Source organism: Agelaius tricolor, unplaced genomic scaffold (genome assembly GCF_023055355.1).
Source record: "Agelaius tricolor isolate 1412-34295 unplaced genomic scaffold, bAgeTri1.0.p SCAF_24, whole genome shotgun sequence".
Classification (NCBI taxonomy): Eukaryota; Metazoa; Chordata; class Aves; order Passeriformes; family Icteridae; genus Agelaius; species Agelaius tricolor.
The window spans coordinates 3,209,463-3,234,498 of NW_027269284.1; the positions used below are offsets into that span (position 1 = coordinate 3,209,463).

Genomic DNA, 25,036 nt, shown 5'->3' on the forward strand with positions numbered 1-25,036 from the left:
ACCAGCAACAGAAACAATCTTTCCTGCTTAGCACTTGGAAGAGTCTCCGTGCACCATCCAGGCAGCTCACAGGAGAGTCAGAGTTTCATATACATAGAATAGCTAGCTGGGTCTCTGAGGTGCTTGAGTGGGTACAAAAGGTATTTAAAGGACAGTTTTATGCAGAAAGAATAAAAATTTTTAAATATATATTTGTGCTGTAAAATGACTTTCTGGCTGTAATACGTTCTGAGCAGATGTAAAGCACTGAATTGCCACTCTTCTCAAGCAGGCAGAGTGTAAATCAGTGGTCTGGTTATTGAGTTGACTAAAATGGGGAAAATGCATTTCCTTGTAGGTAAACTGGTATCATTTTAGTTGTCTGGAAGAGCATTCTAGTGTCCTGTAGTGACCTTTATTTTTGTGTACTGCTGAGACCCTTAGAACCACCAGATGCTTAGATAGTTGGAGCTGTCATTCCTGCAGGGAAAGGCTGGCACTTCAGCTGGCTCTCAGTCATACAGGTTTTCTATAACAGCCATGAAATTAAACTGTGCTAAATGAAATACAAGATGTGGGGATTGATAACATTCGTTTTGTTGTTGAAGGTTGGAGGTGACCAGTTTAAACCTGAGAAAACTGTGCACTAAGATATCCTGTGACAGGGAATCAGCTGCCATCTCCATTCCTCTGCAGGGGAAGGAAATGTGATTCCCTGTTGCCTGCGGGTAGAGAGAGACAGATTAGTGTCTTAAATGGTCCTGGAAAAGCTCATAATGAATAAGAAGTGAGTGTCCAGAATTGTACTTCAAAGGAAGATAAATTCTAATTGCAATTGAGGCAGACAAGGTTTCGAGCCATCAAGGGGAGTGGAGCCTGTGTTTTGCTGGAAGAGAATGGATGTGACTGCTCTGTAACTGCATGGATGTATTAGCATTCCTGATGGCACGAGTGGTTCTTTTCAGTTCTGTTGCTGGAAACACACACATATGTGTGCATGAAGAGGTGACAGGCTTGGGAAACTTCACTAGAGAGACTTTTTGTTACTTTCTTGTTGAAACTTAAAACATAATTTACAGTTCTCCTGAAAATAAACTTCTAATGCTGTTTAGTGGACAAAAAGTCATCTGCAAAAGACTAATTGTTTTAAAGTACCCCAATAGCAGGAAGCTGTGCTTTTATAGGAAGCACAACCAACTTTTTTTAGTAAGAAATGGTAAACCTGAGGAAAAGGGGAATTGCTGACAGCTGCCTGAGGTGAGCTGGTGGTCAGTGTGATGCAGCACCATCATACCATTATCACAGGTAGGGCTGTTGCTTAGGCAAGTGATGTTATGTATTTATCCAAACTGCACATCTTCAGTCCTCTTTGTTTGGTGTCCTGCTCAGTTAAAAAATCCAAAAGCCTTCCTGGAGCTGCAGCTTGGTGGCTGCCTTGCTGACACTTGGAGTTAACACCGACCAAGCCCTGAGGAAGTGCTGACTCGTGTCCTTTCACTGCTCTAAGGACCCTTTGGAGGATGACACCTTCCCTTAGGGGACACATGAGCAGCTACAGAGCAGGATGTTGTGGCTTGTGTGATACCAAAGCTCTGAGAACAGTCCTCAGGTGATGCTCTGCCTTGAGCAAAGCCAGGAAAGTTCCTCAGAGTTGCTCTGTGTACAACCAGCTTTCATCTCACGCTCACAGCCATAGTCAAAATGCTCCATATATGGGAAAGGATTTTTACCAACCCCATTGTCTCTGGATTTTTATTCTCTTTATAGTAGAATAACAGAATGGTTTAGGTTGGGATACACCTCTAAGATTACAGAATTACAGAGTCCAAGTGTTAACCCTGCAATGCTGAGGTCACCACTAAACCATATCCTTAAGTGGCACATCCACAAGGCTTTTACATCTCCCCAGGGATGGTGACTCCACCACTGCCCTGGGCAGCCTGTTCCAATGCTTAACCATCCCTTCAGTGAAGAAAGTTTTCCTTACAGCAATTCCAAACCTTCCCTGATAGAACTTGAGCCCATTCCTTCTTGTCCTATTGTTAGTTTCTTGGGAAAAGAGATTGACTCCTCTCATCTGGCTAAACTGTTCAGGGAGTTGTAGGGAGCAATAAGGTCTTCCCCGAGCCTCCTTTTTTTTTCCAGGCTAACTAACTGCAGCTCCCTCAGCCATTTCTTGCAAATCTTGTGGTCTGGACCCTTCACCTCCTGGGTCTAGATAAGGGCAGGAAGAGAGCTTGTAATTCAGTTGCATATGGCCCACTGCATGTTTTGTACTGGCTGTTTAACAGTTCTGCTGTTTACAGATAATAAAATGGATCAACTCTAGTACCTAGACAAATATCAGTTTCAGGTAATGGATAACTTAGTTGGAATTCAGCTGCCCAATACACAAAAAAGTAATTTATTCTGCCCTAGGGCCTATTTTAACTTTCAGGCTATATCTTTATCTATATAAAGAAGGGCCCATTTTGAGGGTTAAGCGATTTAGACAGTTTAGCAAATCATTCCTCTAGCAGCACAGCCACTGACATCTCATTTCCTAATTTCTTCTGGACTTTGTGCTTCATAAGGAGGTAACTATTAATCTTTGTCAGACTCGCTGCATGTTTCGTGCATTCATTCTTTGCATCCTTGAAAGAGGAGACTGTGATTTGCCATGTTCTGTTCTCCTCCTGTGTTGGGCTCTTTTCCTGTAGGAGTTCCTCTGTGACTCAGTTTCTCACATGGACTCTGTGTCCTTACCTGCAAAACCATCCTGTCTGAGCAGGGCCAGGGGAAGAAACACACAGGGTCCAGCAGAGATCACTTTGAATCCTGGTCTCCTTAAGTGCCACAAGAAGCTTCTGCTATTGCCCCTGCATAGATGCCAGGTGCCCACCAAAGCCACTCTGTCACTTCCCTCCTCAGCTGGACAGGGGAGAGAAAAATCTGTTGGAAAGGCTCATGGGTCAAGATCAGGGCAGGGAGAGGTCATTCACCAGGCACCATCATGGACAAAGCAAACTTGACTCAGGAAAACCAGTTTTATTCCCAATAAAACCAGAGTAGGATAAGGAGAAATAAAACCAAATCTGAAGAACACCTTCCCCCACCCCATCCCAGGCTTAACTTCACCCTAATTTTCTCTCCCTCCACCCCAGAGTGGTGCAGGGGGATGGGGTGTGGAGGCTGCAGTAAGTTCATCACACCTTTTCTCTTGTCTCTGCCACTTCATCCTCCTCAGGGCAGGACCCCTCACATTTTTCCCCTGCTCCAGCATGGGGTTCTTCTCCCCCCTGTAGCCCCCACCACCAAAGCCTTGCCTTGCAAACCACATGTAAGTACCAGTTCTGCTGTGGTGGCTGATGGACTGTGCAGGGCCTGTTTCTGCAAAGGCAAGGCTTTGGGTAATGTTTTTTGCACAAATCCACTCCCTTAGATGCTGTTAGTTTCGAGGAGCTCAGTGATGGGCTCGGTAGCAGCAGCACCAGTTTCTCAGTGTCTCAGAAAGCACTGCTCTTAAGTTTCAGAAGACTTGCAGTCTTATTAATAAAACTTGCCATGTAAAAGAGGGGGATGGAATAATGTCAAAATAAAGTCTTTCTTAAAGCACTGTGCAGTTGGGGTTTTTTTATTATTATTAAGGAGAACAGTTTTTAAAAGTCTGTTACCATGGCAGCAGAGCAGGCTGGCATCTCTGTATCTCAAAACCCCAAGTCTTGTTTGACTGTGTAACTGTGATATTTCAGTTTGCTTGTCTTCAGAGGAAGGGTCTGTGTGACTGCACAGCAAACAGTATTGGGTTCCTGATCTCCTTTGAAGCTGGGGTGGTCTAGTTAGCACACTGCAGTTCCTCAGATTTCCTTTATGGCCCTTCAGGGGAGGGCAGAGCAGCAATAATTCTTTTAAGGGCAAACTCAAGCTGAACAAGGTAGTGTGCCCCTGACATTGGAAAGGAGAGTATAAGTCTCAAGCTGCTGTGCTGCTGTCATCTGTTGCTTTTTACTCTGTTTGTGTAAAAGACAGTTTTGTTGGGACCCTTGTGCTTACACCTGATCAGATTTTAAGATTTGAAATGTAGAATCATGACAGAGATACCAGCTCTAGTCTTTAATAAAAGTAGTCGGGAGGATGTTGCAGGTGTTGCTTTGAAGAGAGAGAAGAAAGGAGTTTTGAAATGAGTTCTCTAGTACTCATCCAGGCACAAGGTTACAGCATCACTTCACACACTCATCATACAGAAAGTACAGGCCCACGAAAATTGAATTTATTACTCTTCTCCATGTATTCATGAAAAATGAAACTACCAGCTTGTGGAGTATGGGGGGTGATGGAAGGAGAAGAAAGACAGTAACTGATATAAACTTGTGTCATAAGGTACTTAATGCAGGCAGGAGTCAGGGACAAGGTTTTGTCACTTGATAGATGCTGTGAACTGTTGCTGGGTGAGCTGTACAGCCTGATGGTTAAAATCAGCCTGAGCTGTGAGAAACATCTCTGCTCACTGTTACTGTGCAGACCTTGTGTGCTCTTTCAGGCTGTCACAGCCCAGCTGAGATGAAACCTATTTCCATGGCTTCTCTGATGTGCCGCCTCTCAGCTCTGCAGGGGAGGAAGGCCACCTAACCCCACCTCTGTAAACAGCTCAATAAAATACTGATTATCTGATGTCCAGGTGCAGCCTTTCTCACAGTCCTGAGCTCAGAGATGGTTTGGGCATGTTCAGTGCTTAACAGGCACAGGAGGTGGTCAGGACAGGCATGCACTTCATAAACAAGTGTAGTGCTGAGATCAGAAGTAATGGTATCACAAGAAGGAAAAATTCTCCAGACAAGCCACAACCTGTTGGTATTTCCTGCCTCAGTTTCCTCATTGCCCTTGAACACGTCTTAGGTTGTTTTACTGATCTAAATCATGGACTTCCTTTCGCAGTCAGTTTTCTTTTTCCTGGCTGGTTGAACAGTCAATGTTTTGAAGAATACTTTGCTCTCTTACCAGTGCTTTAGGCAGTGGAATCTTCTCAAAAGATTGTGCTTGTGTCTGGGTCTTTGTTCTCTTAAGGAAGTGGGAATGTTGTGGACCTTGCAGAACCTGGAAGACTCTGGCTGGCCCCTTCATCCCAGTGTGCTGCTGTTTGATTAGGGTTTGCCTGCTAGTAAGAGTACACTGTCATCATTGTAGTGCCCTGTGCTCCAGGATTTCTGCAGGTTGCTGGAGGCAAAACAGATGAATCAGCATCCTGAAATCTGAGGTGAAGAGAAGAAATAACCTCTTCTATTGGAAGTTATAAGCCCATGTCTCTGTGCAGATAACCTTCCTGCATGCATAGCAAATAAAGAGCAGACAATAAATCAGTTCTAGACCAGCCCAAACTAGGGAAAACTCAAAAATTGTGTGTGTGTATGTATATCTCAATATATATCTATATCACCTGAATAATCTGTAAACAGTTAGTAAGAATACCTATGTTACTGTCTATGGGTTTGTGGTTTTAATTTGTTTGTTTTTTTAATGTGGAGCATACCAGCTTGCTTTCACTTTCCCAGATTTCTTTGTGCAGACTCTTGTTTCTACCCTTCAGAATAAAGCTGCCATATGTGACTTTTAATATGTTGCCTAGATTAATTTTAAAGAGGCTTAAAAGACATAGTTCTCAGTGAGAAGTAGCTTTCTTAAGACCATGCTTGATGTTGGCTTTGATCCTGTTTGTTACTGTGATCCTATTGTAGGGATAATCATAGACGGGGGAAAAACTGGTACCTTTATCACTTAAGATCATGTAGGTTGATCTTAGTTAATTAGTAATTGGAATGAAGCTCTTGCAGCTTATAGTAACAGTAAGATTTGAAAACTACAAGCAGAAGTGTTAGAAAAACATAAAGACATCAAATCCTATTTTAAGGAGAATATTTCACTTGTGCGTGGTTATTTCCTTGGAGTCAGTAGATAGTCCAGCCCATCTGTAAACAATAATATTGACTGCTTTGGCACCAGACTTGGCTCAGATGCGTCTGCACGTGAGCAGGCTTGATTTTTGTTTCAGACGATAAAGAGCGTTAGGAAGGGGGTAGAATGTCACGCTTGCTGTTAAACAGCTCCTGGAAGCTTTAGTACTTCAGCTTGTTTTGATCTCTGTTTACACAATTTTTCCTTTTCTTTCTTTCTCTCTTCCCTGCGCCGCTGTAAATCAGCGGCTCCCTGCACCGACCAACCTGCCGTGGCACCTGGCGTACGGTGCCCTCCTTTCCAGTAAAGAGTCTAGACAGCAAATTCCCTGGAAGCGTGTGCCACTCCGGATCGTTATGGCTTTTTGCTTTTTTGTGGAGGCTTTTTAGAAACTGCATTACCTCACCCGTCGGCCTGGAGATTGCGCAGCCCGCGCCGCTGATAGGGCTGCAGAGCCCCGCGCAGAGCCAATGGAGAACTTGGGCTGCAAACTCTTAATGAGCAAAAGAGCAGCGGCTCGCTTAGAGCTCCGTACTTAATGTGGGGGCTTTTTTTTAAGTGTTACTTCTGAAAGACGAGCCACTTAACAATTATGTGCCATATTGCTGACCAGTGAAGCTGAACAAATAGCTATTTACATTGACAGATCAGAGGAATGTGTAAGTGCATCGTGGTAACCTACATTTTCTGTGCCAAGAGATTTGCAGCTGACTGCCTGGGTGACTCACTCCTTGGATTAGGAGATGAGGTAATGCTTTTGAGATACAGGGTGATGTCATTCCTTTACCTGAGCTGCATGCCGATGCTAGTTGCTAGTACTTTCAAGGAAAGTCCCTTTTCTGCTTCTCATGTACTAGAGAATGAGCTGCATAATTCAGATAGTTGTTGTTATTAATGTCCTTCCGAAGCCTCTGGCTGAACTGCTCTTTTGAAAACGGATGTCACCGCAAGTGGTGACAAATGCCTTTTGTTACACATGTATGTGGGCACCTGCAAGTGGCACATTTGCATACCTGTCCCATTCTTCAAATAAAGCTATTTTGTTAAAAGAAGACTTTCTTTGTAATCAGGTGCTACCTCTTGTCAGCACTGTGTCATGTAATCCATTTATAAATAAAGTCATCTTAAAAGAAGGTGATTTTTCCCCCCTGTTCTGTTTCTGTAGTGAAATAGCTCATTTGTGATGGTAAGTGACCCAAATGTCTCACTTGCACTTAGGGTCAGATTAACCTTATCCACTGCTACTCTAGCCCTGTCCTTCACTGCAGCAGCTCTTCCTGCTGCCCCTGCTCCCTTTGCTCATGTGTTCATGGACAGCAGCTGTGATTTTCTCAGCTTTTCCCTCCCAGTGTCACCCAGGACGTGCTGCTCCTGTGGATGCCCTCAAGGTTGGGAGCACGGACAGGTGATCAGCAGAGCTGCCCAACGGTGTCAGCTGCCCTCTGCAGCTTATGGGGACTGAGCTTTCAACACTTGAGCAGGCAGAGAGCCACTGTCAGGGAATTGTCAAAGCCATAACCTGATTTGGTCCATATTTTGGGAGTATACAGGTGTGTGCTGCTGAGTCAGCTTCATGCATCTTGGAGGTTTGGGTGTGGTTCCTAGAAATGGCCAATGTGTGTGTGTTGTTTGCTGGGGGAAAATTTCCTACTCAGGCCCTGGAGTGAGAGCTTTGGGACAGGGCAGGCACTTAAGGTGACATGGGTCACACTGTCCCCAGGGCTTGCAGCTGCCCACAGACAGTCTTCCTTGCTCAGCAGCAATCCCTGGGCAGTTTACAGCACTGTCTCCATTCTTCACAAACCATGGCATGGTCTCCAGCCCCTGGAGCAGAGTATTTCATGCTGGCTGGGCTTTCAGACTACTTGCATGTGTATGGATCATGTGCAGATCCATTCAGAGGATTTGTTAATGCAAAGTAACAGCTGCACAGGCTAAAAGTTGTCATCAGAATTATTATGGGCTTCTGAAAGAATGTATTACAGAAACGTTTTGTGGCATTACTCCTCTGTGTTGAATGTTTTAACAAGGTACTTTGAGCATGGTTACAGCTGCAATTTTGACATTGGCATTTTGGTTTTAAAAATATGTTTTCCAAATCTTCTCAGTCTCTTGTTTCTCAAGACTACAAGATTGTTCTTGAATATGAATGTTTATATAAACCTTGTTTGCTTTATTTGTCCACCAATCAGGTGATCTCTACAAATGACATGCCCCACTCCTCACGGAATATTTCCTTTTTTGTTGGTTTATTTCTGTGTGTGTGTATATCGGGCTCTGTGTGTTTACTTTTCCTCCCCAATGGTAGACCATAATGCAACATTTGTATGTCACATGCAGTGTCTTTTCCAGGATGTTTGGCCTTTATTGCCATAAGGTAAATCTCTGAGAGGGAAAGAACACACCTAGTTTTGCTTTGTAAGAGCTTCACAGCTAATCTCAGGAGCTTATTTTTACCATCTCTTCAATTACACATTGTGCTCCTGAGAGGAGTTTTTATTTCAATTGTCTCTCATCATGAGGCTTTTCAAAGCTGGAAAGCATTGCTGTTGGATCCTTTAGGGACCTGAAATACCAGCAGTGTGGGGTAACTCACCTGAATTTTCTCTGTAAATGAGGTGTGTTGAACAGTGTGTGAGGAGGTACTAGTCATGACATGCACACATCTACAACATCTGTCTTTCCCTCCTTGTTCAGGTGAATCCCAACTTTGCTCCATGCTGTTTGCTTGACTCTGACCCAGTTAGAGGAATAAAAATTCCATGTTACATGGAACTTGAATCATGCGGAAGATGTGGTTTCAGATCCTCACAGTAGCTCCAGAAATAATAACAAGAAGAAACCTTCCTGCATGTTTTGTACCACTTTGTAATACACATCTGTGCCTTGGAGTCTGAGCAGGAATATTTTTTTCCAAGTGACTAATACACATGTACCAGAAGCAGTCTTTAATTCCTAATGTGTCAAGTATCCAAATTTAATGTAATTATGTTGTAGGATATTGCCCAAATGGACAGAGGTTCTGAAAAGGCAGTAAAACCTGCCATGTTAATCCATATCCTCAGAAGCTAAGATTATGTGGATTACAGTTTCTCAGTGTTCTTGATGGGCACAGCCACTGTGGCTCCACAGCATTAGTTATGGTCCATCATGCTGATAATGAGTTTCTTAATAAGTCCCTCAGTACTCACTGACAATGACTCATACTTCTGAACTAGGATCTCCTAGAAAATCTCTGTGTAATGGGTGAAATATTGTATCCCAGTGAAGATTTTTTTCCTTACTTGTGTGTTTAGGGAAAAGCCAGGCAGTTTTTAAAGGAACGGTGTGCTTAAAGATAGGAAATTCCAAGGAGAAGTTAGATTTAACTGTCTGGAGAGGCAAAGGTGAAAATGTGAGCTCTGATCTCAGTGATAATTGCTCTCTCTGTGCTTTACAGAAAGTTGGATATTCTGAAATAGACATTAATCATGAAAACAGCCTCAGTTGTACTTTCAAAATGACTCTGTTTTGAAACTATCCCAAATAATCTGCAAAACTTTGCACTTTAACCAGTGCCTGTCTCTTGGAGAATGCTTCAACCCACATCTTATTTTCTGCAGTTTTTGATGAAACATGTCAGCTCATCGAGCTTTCAAATGTTTTGAAGAAGTGTCACACACTGAACTGTTTTTAAACTAAGAATAGAGAAACATGGGTTTGATTTGAATGCCTGAAAGTTTTCTGTCTTCAGTATAACTTTGAAAAATGGGATGCTGAGATATAAAACCAATAGGACTCTGAGATACAAAACCATTGGGACACAGGAGCATAACACACTAGCCTTGCTTATACAGCATTTCTGTTGCCATTTGTGGTCTGTGTGCTTTTAAATTATGGTCATAAATAATTAAAATAATGGTTAAATCATAGCTAACTGTTTCTGTAGGACATGAAATAAAACGATGTGGACATGCAGCTTTTTAAGGTAAAAAAGAGGATGTTTAATTTCTGACTCTAATATTTATAGATTTTTAAAAGTGACAGTGGGTTGGAGGGATGACAGTGCTACTTCTCCAATGACACTGGACAATCCAATAGTTCATCAAATTTTTCTTCTTTAAAAAAATACAAAACAGTAAGTTATTTACATAAAGTGCATAAGAAAGTTCCTTATAAGAATATAAACATAGAAGGCTTCGAAAAGCTTTAAAAAACAAAGCAACAGCTAACCTTGAATTCAATTACTTCAGGTGTTTGGAAACAAGATCATTATCCCTTCCTTGGATGGGGACCTCTTCCAGTGGGATCGGGATCGGGGGAGTATGGAGGCCGTTCCCTTCACGGTTGAGTCTCTGCTCGAGTCATCCTACAAATTTGGCGAGGACGTTGTCTTGGTTGGGGGAAAGTCTTTGACCACCTATGGCCTGAGCTCCTATTCAGGGAAGGTAAGAGCCTCAAAAGGTGTTTTGTGGCTGTGTGTTTCGAGCTCTGCCTTGCAAACAGGTAACTGCTGAGCTTTAAAGTGTGCTGCAGCTCAGGAGTTTAAATGCAGGGCACAAAAGGGGAGAACCTGAGCCTCGTGGGCTGCAGCAGGTGGCATGGCCCTGCACTCTCCTCCTGCCTGGAGCTCCTGCTCTGCTCCTGTGCTGGCTTTAACCCTTGAACACCGTTTGCTAACCCAGCAGTGCACTGTTCACTTTTTGCTGGATTCATTTTGTGCTGGGTTAGCTGTAGCAGGGGATCAGGGAGCACCAGAGCCAGCACAAGGGAAGGGACAGAGCTTTGTCACCAATAGTGAGAGGATAAGAGGGATGACCCCTTTCTGTGGGAGGACTTCAGCTTTATCATCTGGCTCTGTTTGAAGGAGACTTTACAGTTCAGCTCACTGTATATCAATTAATGCTTTAGGTGACACCATTTTTTAAACTAATTTCAGATTTTCAAAACTGCTAAGAACAGAAAAAATTCAACATATGCAAAAGTTAAGGACTTTTAGTTGTTGTCAGTGTGCTTACTATCAGAAGTTTTCCTTATATTTTAAAGTCATATTTAAAAGTTAAGTTAAATGTCAGATGTCAATAAAGTGCTTGTAAATACTTGGTGTAGTGAAGAACAGACATTTGATAATTCAGAAACATTGCATTTTAAAACTAATTAAAAATAGATTCAGTTTAAAAAATAAAGTTCCTAGTGTTTGTTTTCAACAAAATCAGGGTGGTTTTTTGGTTGGGTTTTTTTTTTTTCATTTTCACCATACATTTTAATGTGGAACAGTCCTTTGGTGTGGTGTGGAATCATCACTAATGATAAAGAGCACAGACCCCAAACCAGAGTTCATGAATTCCTTTTTTAGTTTCTTCACTGGTAGCAGAGGGCTCTCTGCACCAAAAGGTTCTTCCTCCTCCTCCTCCAGTGCTCAGAAGAGGAAATTTTCATTTCTGTTTTGATTCCTGGCTTGTGCTCACAGTAGCAAAGCTGCCTCTTAGAGGAAATAGTGCCTGACTCTTCCTTCCTAAGAGTTTGGGAAGTTGGATCTCTCTGGCCTTGCCCATATAATGCAAATTCTGTTTGAGATTGGGACTGTTGGAAACTGTGACTGTGAGAGTTTATTAAGGTTTTCTTTTCCTTTTGATAACTGACAAGGCAAAGGGGGAAGGTTTTGTGGTATTTTATATAAATCAATAATACTTGAAGTACTATCAGTACTTCATTTGAAGCTGATAGAGTTATGCTGAGATAAATATGACATGAAAGCAGAATTATGCTGTGGGTCTTGCAGGAATGTTCTTTTGATGTCCACAGAAACAGTGGAGAAAGAGAGAGCTCAGATTTCTTTTTGTTAGAAGTACATGCAAAATACAGTCAAATGGTAGTCAAAATACCACAGACTGTAAACTTTCTAGAATGCTTTGAAAGTTTTTGTTCTGAAAAGCTGTTATCTCTTAAACCAGGCTTTTCAACATCCCTCCAGCCAAACATCTGAAGGCATGGAGTTCCAAATTGCCTGCCAGCCAAGAGCAGGCTGGAAGGGCTGTTAGCTCTGAATCTTGCTGTTGATGGTATTTGTTGTGAAGTCTGACGTGTGAGCCTGCCTTGTCCCTCAGGTGAAGTACATCTGCTCAGCTGTGGGCTGCCGCCGCTGGGACGATGAGGAGAGCGAGCAGGAGGAGACGCTGCTGCTGCACCGCACCCAGAAAACCGTCCGGGCTGTGGGGCCGCGCAGTGGCAACGAGAAGTGAGTCTGACCTGCTCACTGCAGTCCTGTGGAGGTGGTGAGGCAGAAGAGATGGCAGTCAGGTCACATTGCTTCCCTTGTCCTTGCTCACCTCTGTCGCAGGAGGACACACAATGAGCGACACTCGTGCTCTGAGATGTTTAGGGCAAAAAAGAGCCTTTGTTTGTTTTTCGACTCTGATATTTATAGAATTCCAAAGGTGACCATGGACTGGAGGATGAAATTGCCACCTCTCCAACCACGCTGGTCAAACCAACAGTCCATTAATTCTCTCTTCCTCCAGAAAGGACTGCAAAGCAATCATTATATACATGAAAAGTGTGTGAGAAACTCCATTACAAAAATGTAAACCTCAAAAGGATTAGAAAAACTTTAGAAGAACAGGGTGACACACCTCAGAAAAGTTTGTCACTGCTGTACTGCACAGTGCAAATGTCACTATAATGTTTGTTCTAACTGCTGCTTTTGTACAAGAGGAGACAGTTTAAAAACCTTCTTATAATCTACTCCCTTTAAGGTTCTTTTCATACAAATCGTAACTGTCACTGGGGAGGGAGGTTATACATAATGTCTTAAGTTTTCATTTTAAGTTGATATTTTAAACCATTCTTAAATTTATGTTGTTCATTCCATAACGTAGGTGGTTTTTTCTTTCTAAGCTGTAGAAACTGATTCAATCTGTGATTTTTCTAACGCTGTCATATTGAAGTTTTAATACATCAAGATTTCTGTAAAATTACAGACACATATTTTCTGGAAAAAAAACCCCAAACCCACTTCATAAAACACAGACTTAAAAAGATGGGTTCTGTACATAGATACAAGTAACTGCCCAGCAACATAGTGGAGAATCAGTCATTCCCTGTTCCCCTGCTCCCTCTTCTGTTTGCAGCAGGATGTGACAAGTTGTGAATTTGTAGCCTATCAGAGAGAACCTAATGAGAACTCAGTAACAGATCAGATGTCTGAGAGGATAAATCTTGGTTTCTTTGTTTCTTGGAGACAGATATTAGCCAGGAGAGGTATGTCAAAACCATAGTATTTAGTCTTGTGTCCCAGAACCCTCCTCTTTGTGGTGAGAAACCAGAGGTGCTTTCCTGGTGACATGGAATGGGTAGGAAACAACTGGGGTTTTAATCCAGAGGAAAAAAAGTTTTGTCTTTAATAAATCGACTGAGTGTATAAAATATGCCAAACTCTTACTATAAGGGTGTAAATTCTTTAAAGAGCCACTTGGGGTTCCTGGTGGTTGCCAGACTGATAAGAAGCTTTAGGCAACCAAATATACTGTACAAGAAATATTTACCCTTTCATGCTGTCCAAACATGCCATCCTTTTCCTGTCTGTATCTTTGTAGGTTTACAAGCATTGAAGACTTTTTGCTGTGCAAGAAAACTGCTCCTTACACATTTCATTATACATTTGTCTTTTTTTGGTGTTAACCTATGAGACATGAGCAGTCCTGGTTTCAGGAAGTACCTGTCAAGGGATCTATGTTAGGTTGTATGTGGGGTTGAACAAAAAAAATCATAGTCCCTTTCCCAGTTAGAAAAATCTTATGTTTCCAGTTAAATCCACTTAATTAGTGAAGAGAAAAATGGTTTTTTAGAATGCTGCTTCCTAACAGCTTTGTACTTGCTGCTTTCTTCAGCTACAGAATGTTTTCTTACTAGGCAGACTCTAGTACTTAATGATTTTAGTTTTCCCCTTGATACACTAAACCTTTAGTGTCATTGGCCCCTACTTCACCAGTTTTTTTCTCAGTTCACTCATCATGTTGGACAACATTTCTCAAAAAAAAAAATCTTGTTTGATTTGTGTTCTGGATTAGCACTCCCCTCCTGGTACAGTTTTATTTATTTGACAGTCTAAGAGTTTACTATGAGCCAAATTCAGGTAATTCAGTTTAGAAATTTTCTGCACAGAGGACTTGGGACTTCCTTGGAATATAAAAGCTGTTACTACAAAGGTTTTCTCTTTCTCTTTGAGGTGGAATTTCAGTGTTGGTCACTTTGAGCTGCGCTATGTCCCAGATATTGAAACTAGAGCAGGATACATTGAGAGCGATTTTAAATCAACTATGAACAAAGAAGAAACAAAAATTATTTCAGAGGTGGATGAGCAGGAAGCTATGATGAAAGACACAGTGATAAAGGTCTCTGTGGCTGACTGGAAGGTGATGGCTTTTAACAGACGAGGAGGACATCTGGAATGGGAATACCAGGTAGGGGGAAAGACAGAATATTAAATATCACAAAAGTAGATGTTTTGAAGATGTCTTTCATCTTTGGTTTCAGGCACTGTCTTTGTAAAGGAGCACGCATCTGCTTGTAATTTTTTAACTGAAGTTCTGACTTTGAGCTGCTGCATCTGTTACAAAATTTAAACAAGAAATTTAAGCACTTTGTTTTTTATTCTTATTTAATAGCTCATTAATACAACATTCATTTTCCAATTACCTCTCTCCTCTTCAGTTTTGCACTCCAATTGCTTCTGCATGGCTGCTTAAGGATGGCAAAGTAATTCCAATCAGTCTGTTTGATGACACAAGTTACACAGCAAATAACGAGGTACCAGAGGATGAAGAAGATCTTGTGGAAGCTGCCAGAGGGGCCACAGAATCCAGTGTCTATTTGGGTGAGACACCAACTGCAGCATTTTCTGTAGTAAACATTATTAATTTCTCTGTTGAGGTTGTAGTAAAGCAAATCTTTTTGTACTGGTAGATTTCAAACCCATAAATCTTTTCCATCTTGATTCTGAAATGTTCATTGCTTTGTAGTTTCAGTACATTGGAGATGACTAAAAGTCTTGAAACTTTATAAGACAGGTTGGCAGCTAATAAAACAGCCTTATTGCCCATTAATTTGTACACTGATTACAGTAACATACTGTGAAGAAAATTCAGATGAGATTTTACATGGCTTAGTTTTCATCCAGCTGTCAGGATCCATTGGATTCTGTTTGTGACAATTTGAAATAGAGTGGCTGGAGATCCTCCTCCTCAGCTGTCTGTCTCTGGGAGGTAAATGTGCTTTAGTTTTCTAAGACTTGGTTTGCTTTAAGCCTTTTTCTCTCAGTCTTTGCACCTTGTAGCTTTTCAGTTAATGGTTTGAATAACAGATAAAGAATAACACTTGGAAGAAGTTACAGCCTTCCTGGTAATGGCTGTTTTGTGCAGCATTAACAAGGGTAGGAAGTTTGAATGAGGTCTCACTTCTGCAAATCCCAGACTCCCTTACAGCTCTTAAGAATTGCTGGCATTTTCCTGTAGCACCAGCTTTCCAGCAGTAAAATGAGATGTTCTGAACTCTTGCCTTCCTAGAACAGAGGGAAGATATTACTTGAATTCATCCAGTTTAGCAATCAGAGTCAGTATCTCAGGTTCTCAGAATAAGAAGGAGTATTTTCAGAAATGTTGTTAACCATGTGTTTTGACTTGGCAGTTTTATTCCAGGGGTAAAGAGAACCAAATCTAAATACTAATACACTTCCTTGTTTATTACTTAGGTATGTTCAGGGGCCAGTTGTATCTTCAATCATCAGTCAGAATTTATGAGAAATTCCCAACCAACCCAAAGGCTCTGGAATCCAGGAATGATAATGCAATTATTCCTCTTCCCAAAATCAAATGGAAACCTTTAATCCGTAAGTAACAATTCAGAGTTGAATTTTTTACCTTAGCTCAGAAAAGACAGGGCATCTTTCTGGTTTCCAGTATGTTTCAAACTAGTCTGATGTTTCCAACTGTGAACTACTTCAGGAATATATCTGTGCTTTATTAAGTGTTTATTTTTTTCTATCAAATATTTAATGTCTGTTTTCTTTTACTATGGATTTGACAGGGTCTTTGTTAGTAATTAAATGTTGGGTCTTCTAAATCAAAATTTTCAACAAAAAGAGGAAGAAGTTTTTTGCAGTGATGTGAATATGAGTGAATTGACTTGTCAAGGGGGAGAATAATTAAGTAACTGTTACCTTAAAGTACCTTTCTTAATGTTTCCTTCTATGAAATTTACTTCCCATTACCTGATTCAAGAGGCATTTTGTAAAATTAAGCAATTGGAGTTCCCTTTAAATTATTGTGAGAGCAGAATTTTACAAACAATTGACATTTTATATACTCTGCAGAATAAGCAGTCTGTACTTGAAATAAAGCTCAGAGAATTTTGTCTTTTCTGTGCTTAGAGTCCCCTTCCAGGACTCCAGTGTTGGTGGGCTCTGATGAGTTTGACAAGTGTCTCAGCAATGACAAGTATTCTCATGAGGAATACAGCAATGGAGCACTGTCAGTTCTGCAGTACCCATATGGTAGGTGAAGTTCCAGACTTTGAAGTGTTTCAGATACCTAGCTTTTATTATCTGGGAATTTCAATACATGACCATTTGTTAGACCTTAAATATGTGTATTTTTTTAAAATATTTAATGAATTAGGAAATTATTGCTCAAACTAAGATTTTCAGATTGCAATGTAAGTACAATTAATGCCACATAAAGCACAGCAAAGTGCCAGGAATTGCCACTGAAGAGCTGTTGTGTGTGCTGCTGTTGCCACTGAGAGTTGCTTGGAGTGGAAAAATCTTGGGAATTATTTTTTCCAGAATTTACTGACAGTGCTGGAGACTCAGGATGGTTGTCACAAGTTTTCCATATGGAAGATATTCTGATGTAAAGCTAGAGAGACCTAGTTGCTGTCCACATCCTTAATTAACTGAATTTGCTTATGTGCTATTTAAAATAATAGAAATTAAAACCACTCCATGTCATGTCTGTTGAGGAGACCTTTTAATGAGAAGGCAGAGTTGTTTTGTAGGTCCCTGCAGGTAAATCTGTGTTCTCTTTGTGTGCTTTATACACAGATAATGGTTATTACTTACCCTACTACAAGAGGGAGAGAAACAAGCGCAGCAACCAGATCACGGTTCGATTTTTTGATGACACGAGTTACAAGAACATCCGCAAAAAGGATCCTGTTCTGCTGCTGCACTGGTGGAAGGAGATTGTTGGCACCATTTTGTTCTGTATCGTGGCCACCACCTTCATTGTGCGCAAACTCTTCCACCCCCACCCTTACAGCAGAGTAAGTGTTTGCAGAATCAGAGGAATTTTCAGAGTCAGAGCAATTTTTTTTCACAATCCCAAATACAGAAGGAATTATTTTAGCTGTTTCTTTCAGTTTGGGCTCTGCAATGAGTAATATTAATAAGTTAATAACTAATGAGATAACCAAATCAAAAGCCTAAATTTATTGTTTAATCTGTGTGTGAAGGCTGCCAGCTGCCACATACAATTTGCTTAACTGCTTCAGCAAGCAGATTAGACTGCTTCTGACGTATCTGGAGATATTTATTTAATGCCATATCTAGGGTACAAACCAGGCTCAGGCACTCAAGGAGTTGATTTTGTTTGTTTGTTTGTTTTGTTCTTGTTTTGGAAATCCTTGTTAGCTGCGGAAGGAGTCTGAAACACAGTGTCAGACTGATTGTAAGTATGAGCCCACTTGTGGAGACATTAAAGACAACAGCTGGAGTGATGCCAAGAACTCTGGATATGTGTCAAGGTGAGGTCTGTTCAACACAACATAAACAGGGTGTTTAATCAGTGTGGCTACTAATGCTGTCTGGAGATAGAAAGAGTAGGTGTTCACCTGTTCTTACCTAGGAACTCCCAGTCCTCTGACTTCCCAGGATAATCAGCAACTGGCACAAAGGACTCTGTGACCCCATTACTTGTGGGAGATTGCAGTTATGATTAGTCTCATAAATTCCAGAGAGTCAACAGGTTACATGTGATCAGAAGTATTGCTCTCATACTTCTTGCTGATAAGCAAAATGGGAGATTGATCCTTGTAGGTCTTAAGCAGTGTTTACTCCATCTGTTCCTGTGTTTATGGTGTAAGGCAGGGAAAGGCAGTTGCAGATGGAAGCAGATGACATCTTATATACTCTGCAGAATAAACAGTCTAAACTTGAAATAAAACCTTTATTAGTTTTACAAAGGAGTTGGTTAAGACAGAAGGCTTAATAGGGGCATGCCATTATGCTCCAGAGCAGATGTGACCATTTCCTGTACATTTGTAACTCAATGAAAGCAAGAACTGTAGTGTTTAAAATGAGGAAGAGTACGAAAAGTAGTGATATATAAGAGCAGTGATGTTTTGGATGGGTTGTTGTGCTGGTTTTGCATTAATTGATTTGTGGTGAGGAGGGAAAAATGTCAGGACTAGAAGGACTAATTGCAGAAGCAGTTACTTGGGGTAGGGTTAAAGGCAAATCATGATTTAGAAAATACTCAGCTATAGGAACATGGGCTATATACTCAGGATCCAGTAGGCATGCAACCTGGTATTCTGAAAAAGCTCTCCAGTTTGTCTAGTGCATGCAGAATGGATCCTGCTGGCCTGTGATAGGCTCTGCATAAATACACATTTAGCAACTGTCCATGTCATAGATAGGGAATTGCTCACAGTGGGTGAGCAGGGAAAAAGAAGAAATTCTGCACATGTTTTGCCTGTACAAAACTACTTCAGTTGTGGTCATAAATGACTTTATTTTTCTATCTGTACTAATGCATTTTTCTCCTCTATCCTCCCTCCCTTCCTTTGTCCCTTCCTCACACCCCTCTCTTCCCAGATACCTGACAGATTTTGAACCAATCCAGTGTCTGGGTCGTGGAGGTTTTGGAGTGGTTTTTGAAGCCAGAAATAAAGTAGATGACTGCAACTATGCCATCAAGAGGATCCGATTGCCCAACAGGTACTGAATGGATTTGTTGGGAATAATGAATGAATGGTGGGATCCCATCCTGCCAGAGCCATCTGCTCCTGACCTGATTGCCCAGATATTTCATTAGGGTGAATGACACACTTTTAACGGGGGGCTGTCTCAGTGTTGGCACAGAGAATGTGGCATGTGCACTGCCAGCAGAGCTGACCTGCTTGGCTCAAACACTTGTATTGCAGATCCCTTTGTGGGGATGCTGCTCCACAGGGATTTCCTTGGTGAATGGAGCCTTTGCTAACAGGATCAGTTATTGCTGTTAATGTGCTTCTCTCCTTCCTCTCCTTACCTTTCCTACTCCACCTCCTCTTTCTTTTCTCTCTTCCTCACCTCCTTTTTTGACTCCATTTGCCCATTTGTTTCATTTTCTGGTCCCACAACCCCTACCTTTTCTCTCAGTCATAGGTGGTCAAGCCATGCTGCTGGATTACCCTACCCAGAGCTTGCAGCACTTCTTTTAGTGGGAGATGGGAGACACTGCTGCTGAAAATCTCAAGTTAGAACAGCAAGAGGGAGGGGGTAAAGCTATGAAATCTAGAATTACTATTTTTTTGAATGTGTTAAATAAGCATAACTATTTAAGATTAAAGGTTTTGTTCAGAAACTTAAGCTAGCCTAAATTCGTCTTTTCCAAGAATATTCAAAGCTATTAAATAAAACCATCAGACTTTATCTGATCCAGTTATGAAGAGAGATAAATTCCTTCAGTAAGACAGGAGGCTGCCTGCTTTCCTGTCCACAGAACAAAAATAGTCCTTATGCAACCTCCTTACCTATTGCCAGTTAAAAAACAAATACTAAGGTATTGCTGTCTGTCTTGTCTGTCAGTGTCTTCTACATCCCTGTAGAATTTTGCTGTTTAAGATCTTTTTTTCTATCCTTGAGAACAGTTAAGAGGAAGATGAATTTCTTCTTGTTTTTCCTGCCTGTAATTATGTGAAAAGGGAAGACTAAATATTGAGTCATTATGAGCACATTCTGCTCCTGCACACTTCTAAGCTAAAGGAGTTACTCTGGGGAATTTAAGACATATTTTTGTTTTCATGTGAAAAGCAATACTACTGGCCTGGTGTACACTGGGGCAGCTTTGATTCAATTCCTTTGCAGAAATGTTTGTGCTGTGCTGTTGCTTTTGGTGACCATGTCTCTTTTTCCCCTCACCCCAAACCCCAGGGAGCTGGCTCGTGAGAAGGTGATGAGGGAGGTCAAGGCTCTGGCTAAGCTCGAGCATCCAGGGATTGTTCGGTATTTCAATGCATGGCTGGAAGCTCCCCCTGAGAGATGGCAGGAAAAGATGGATGAGCAGTGGCTGAAAGATGAAAGGTAACTCATGGGGCTCTTTTTAACAATTGAATTTGAGATTGTATGTCAGGAGAACTAGAAAACTGGTAGAGGATCCAGGAAGATGGAGAGACTGTCTAGGAGAGAGATGGTTGTTAACTTAGCCTGCCAACTTTTCAATTGAACAGATACAAATACATCACACTTCTGCATAAAGTTCTTGATTTGTGGGTCCTCTCTTGTGTTAAGGTCCTGCTTTCAGCTTAGGAAACATAATGTGGTTCTTAATTGAACTTGTGTGGCTGAACCTTGCAGTGATTGGAAGGTTGGAGCATTGCTGCTGTGATTCAGTTGCAAACTTTGGCATCTCTGCCTTCTTTGTTCCTTTCTACTGCTTTCTTCCTCTTCATTATCTTGAGTGAGATGGACCTGATACAGTACTCCAAGAATCCAATGAATTTATTTCACTAGAAATACATGAGGGATAATCAGACTGAGGATTTGTGAAGCTTGGTAGAAGTAGGTTAAAAATGGAAAATTAGATAAAGGAGAGAACGTGAAGAGAGAGGAAAAAGTGGGTGTATGCTGGCATTTACAGAATGAGGCCTAATACAAGACTGCTGGCTGGTTTCATAATAACAATTTAACATGCCTCACAATTTTTAGAATACAGCGACCTTTATATTTCAGGCATCAAATTAACATTTCACAGCTGTAATTCTTCCAAGGCACTTTAAATAGTCCTTGCAGTGCATGTTCCAAAGGGATGGATTTTTTCAAACTGAAGATGAGCCTGATTGCACATTAGGAATCCAGGCAGTAGAGCTTGTTAAATATTCCTTTATCAACACTTTTGTCTCAATGAGAAAACATTATCCTTGCTAAGACACAGATGCTAAATGCTGGTTATTGGTGATTCCCACACTTAGGTAGTCACTCCTTGTTGCAGTATGACCCTGCAGTATGACAGGTGTCAGGGGTAGCAGTTGTCAAAATCTGGGCTTTCAGAAGTGCATTTCTAGTAGAATGATTGGAATCTACTACAATTTCTCCAGTATTGATCTCTCTTTGTCTTCCAGCACTGACTGGCCACTCAGTTCTCCCAGCCCAATGGATGTCCCATCATTTAAGATCACAACAGAGCCATTTTCAACAGAGGAACACATTGAAGTTACTGCAGCTTCATCAGAGAGGGTGAGGTCTGTGGGGATACCCTGTGGTCAGTCAGATTCATCTGGAAGCCAGTTTTCTCCTCTGGAATTTTCTGACACAGACAACAAGGACTTGCAGCACTCAGAAGATCCACTATTAAACCTTCAGGATAGTGTCCTTACAGGCTGTGATGTAGAAGACAGTACTATCAACAGTAATGAGCTGGGACACTCCTTGGAAATTTGTCCTTCAGCTGTTCCTGTTGTACATCTGAAGGAAGGGACCTCCTCCTCTATTGTGTTTGAGGATTCTGGCTGTGGAAATGCCTCTAGTAAGGAAGATAAAATTGATGTTTCACATAATGAGAGTCCTTCTGAGGATAAAGGGAAAAGTGCAAAGGAATCTGATAACAAGAAATCTGCTTCAGGAAGTCCCCTCTCTGTTTCTCCTCCAAGACCAACGAGTTTAAGCCTGGACCTTTCTAAAAACACTGCAGAAAAAGTGAAGCCCACCTCTCCCAAGGTGTATCTGTACATCCAGATGCAGCTCTGCCGGAAAGAGAACCTCAAAGACTGGATGAGCAGAAGATGCACCATAGAGGAGAGGGAAAGGACAGAGTGTCTGCAGATCTTTCTGCAGATTGCTGAAGCTGTTGACTTTCTGCACAGCAAAGGATTAATGCACAGGGATCTCAAGGTTTGTATCCATAGGTTGCTGTATGTGGGAGGAATGTGGCACTGCAGACAAAGCCTGCCAAAATAGCTGACTCCTCTCAGTGACCTCAGCATGGGTGTTAAAAAAGCTGAATTAATGTCTGTACAATAATCTGGAGTGCAGTGCTCCAGGAAATAAATATTCATCACTTGTTACTGCAATTAAAGTCTTTCTTACAGCAAGACTTCTTGTACCTGGCACAGATCAGTGGCATTTGTCCTACGGTATTTTGAATTCATGTTCTTTGTACAGGGTTGTTCAGTGCTGAGCTCTATGACAAAGCTATTTTGGATCCTGTTCTACTATTTCAAGTGAAGCAGATAATTGGCAATGTGGAGCTTGCAGTTGGACTTGATCTTAAAAGTCTTTTCCAACCTAAATAATTCTGTGATTCTAATTCTGGTATTTTCCTTCTTTCTATAGCAGTACAGCCTAAAAGGAGCAGTGTAACTCTTAGAGAGTTAGAGAAGGTAAAAATTAAGCAATACTTCTCTGGGATTGAAATGTAAACTGTCCTGGAGCAGAACTGTGAGCCAGTGCCAGCTATCACAGGGAAGCTTTCTGAAGGATTCACAGGATTTTTAATGTCTCATAGCATCCAGACAGGGAAGACTGGGAAAGGTGGTTGCACCTCTGGTGTTTAGTGTAGCTGAAGTCAGGAGTAATTTGCACCTTTTCTTTCATTTTGTTCATGATCCTCCCATGCTAGTGCCTGACTTTGCTCTAACGTAAAGCACTGGAAGTGTCAGTGTGTGTTACCAAATAAATAAATTTAACTGAAGAGCCCAGCCAAAGTTAGTTTTATTAGGCCTAGCTCTGAGAAATTGATCCCTTTTGCCAAATGTGGACACTTGTGTTTCCCTTTGCTTGTTTGAGGAGGCATTAGTAGCCTACCTCAGTGGAGTAATTAATGAAATGATTGTGGCTTCTCAGATGGTAATTTGGCATCAGCAGAAGCAAAAGCTAAAAAATTCCATGTCAGATGTGGCAGTAAAAGGAGGTTCAAATTAAGTAATCCTCAAAGGATATGTCAGAGTTAGAAAAACTCTAACAGCCCTTGCAGGTATTTTCTTTTCCCATCAGCATTAGGCAATTACCTTGAACCAGTTATCTGACAAATCTTTAGTGCTTGAGAAACTGACCATAAAAGTAATTAAATCCCTGTACTAATATGTTGCTAGACATGTTAATTAATAACCTTTCTCAACAATACTGTCAGGTGTAGCCCTCTGCAGTCTTCACTGAGCTCACTGTTCAGTAAACCTTATGTAGATCTACTCTTAAAACTGTATTAGTCTTAATCAGGTGTGGAGTGTTTTGTTGGAACATCTTAAAAGTTCAGTGCTGGCAGCAGTTTGAACAAGAGATTTAATTTTGTTTACTTGGTATAACCAACTTGGAAACAATCTCCCTGGATGAGCACCTTCCTTCTTCAGGAAACTTTCTATGCTTGTATAGATGTTATTCTTGGATCCCAAAGTTTTTTTTGTCTGTTATGTGTTAATTTGGTCAAAACAACAGCCAGTTTATTTAATTATTTTCTCTACTTTTCAGAAGCTCCTAGGAAGGGATCTCATCTAATTTTGTAATTTGTCCAAGAGGTTGGTCATGCAGCCCTGAGTTGGTGCCAGCACTAACAACTGAATAACCTGCAAAGCTGCTTTGGCTTGGCTGCAGGCAGAGTTCAATGATAGCAGAGGCCAATTCTTGCTCTCATTGGCACCTACAAAAGCTGGTAGATCTGTGTGAAAATAAATTTCTATATGGGCATATTGAAAGATCCAAGAAGTAATCTAAATATTTAAATTAACAGTGCACATTAAAATGCATTAATTAGGCTCCTGCTAATCAGGGATACTGCAATGACAAGATGGTAGGAATTCATGTGGGGAAGTGAAGAGGTCAGAGTTCAAATTCTTTTGAAGAAAATGAAGTGCAGAAACAAAAGTCTGCCTGTCAAGTGAATTTACTGTTACTCCTAGGATAAGCTGTCGGTCATGCTTGGCAGCTTAAAAGAAATTATCAGTTTCACAGAACTTCAAGAACAGTCTTGGATACATTTTGCAGCATTAATTGAATTAAACAGAGTATTCCAGATGTATGAGAAGCTTATTCATGTGGGAAAATGAGAATTCTTATTCTGACTGAAGGATATGGAGAGAAATTTCTTTGTGCAGGTGGCAAGATAACTAAACTAGAGGGTGGTTATATTTGATTGTACTCTGCTGATGATTTAAATCAAAACTGAGTGCTTCTGCCTTAGGCTTTTTATTCTCCCAAATGTGATCTTGATGGTTTCTTTTTGCTGGTATTTTGCAATAGCAGAGTGTCCATTCCCCTTATTTGTAGAAACTATGTGCCAGCCTGTTCAGAGACAGTCAGTGTCCAGCCAGAGAAGTAATAAAATAAACTTTGTTATGAGGAGTTTTTCCTCCAGGAAGAAGACAAATCTTGTCTTGTATGTTTGTAGGAGGAGAATGGAGATCAAGGCAATGGGATACAAACTCCTAATGGAGATGTTTGTTCCTTGAGCATTAAAATTCTCATATCAAGACTTTTGACCGTGTGGGTGTGCACTGAGGGGTGAGTGCTCTGCAAATGCTTCAGCCAGAGCCTGGAGACACTGTGGGTTTACTGGGCAGTGGCTTTTGTGCCCTGAAGGCACCGTGACTCCCAAGGGCTGGACACTCATCACAGGGAAATACAGTGGGGGATAAGACCTGGCTAAGAAGGCAGTGTCAGAGGCAGGATGTGGGCACTGTGGAACTGTTTCTCTAGGGCTTCCCTTAGAGCTGGCCATTGCCAAAAAAAACCCCAAAACCCCAAGAATCCTTTTTTCTGTCTTGTTTCTTGTTCACGCAGTGGGTTTGTCTTTAACTGAGCAAGTCAGATGGACTTTGAAATATGGTCCTTTATCTTGTGGGAAAATATTGCCTTCTGTCTGTTTGCCTGCTCCTGCTGCAGGGCTGATGTCAGCAGAGCATA

At 41.3% G+C, this 25,036-nt stretch overlaps 1 protein-coding gene across 1 annotated transcript in view; it reads left to right on the forward strand.

Moving 5' to 3' along the window:
- Positions 1-25,036, forward strand: part of EIF2AK3 (eukaryotic translation initiation factor 2 alpha kinase 3) — a 43,328-nt gene that overhangs the window by 12,014 nt on the left and 6,278 nt on the right. The window contains exons 3-13 of the mRNA XM_071447162.1: positions 10,140-10,334; positions 11,994-12,124; positions 14,114-14,348; positions 14,599-14,761; positions 15,635-15,772; positions 16,313-16,435; positions 16,985-17,205; positions 17,573-17,685; positions 18,758-18,880; positions 20,078-20,227; positions 21,265-22,033. Of these exons, the coding sequence (XP_071303263.1) occupies positions 10,140-10,334; positions 11,994-12,124; positions 14,114-14,348; positions 14,599-14,761; positions 15,635-15,772; positions 16,313-16,435; positions 16,985-17,205; positions 17,573-17,685; positions 18,758-18,880; positions 20,078-20,227; positions 21,265-22,033 (2,361 nt within the window). The remainder of the gene's footprint in view (positions 1-10,139; positions 10,335-11,993; positions 12,125-14,113; positions 14,349-14,598; positions 14,762-15,634; positions 15,773-16,312; positions 16,436-16,984; positions 17,206-17,572; positions 17,686-18,757; positions 18,881-20,077; positions 20,228-21,264; positions 22,034-25,036) is intronic.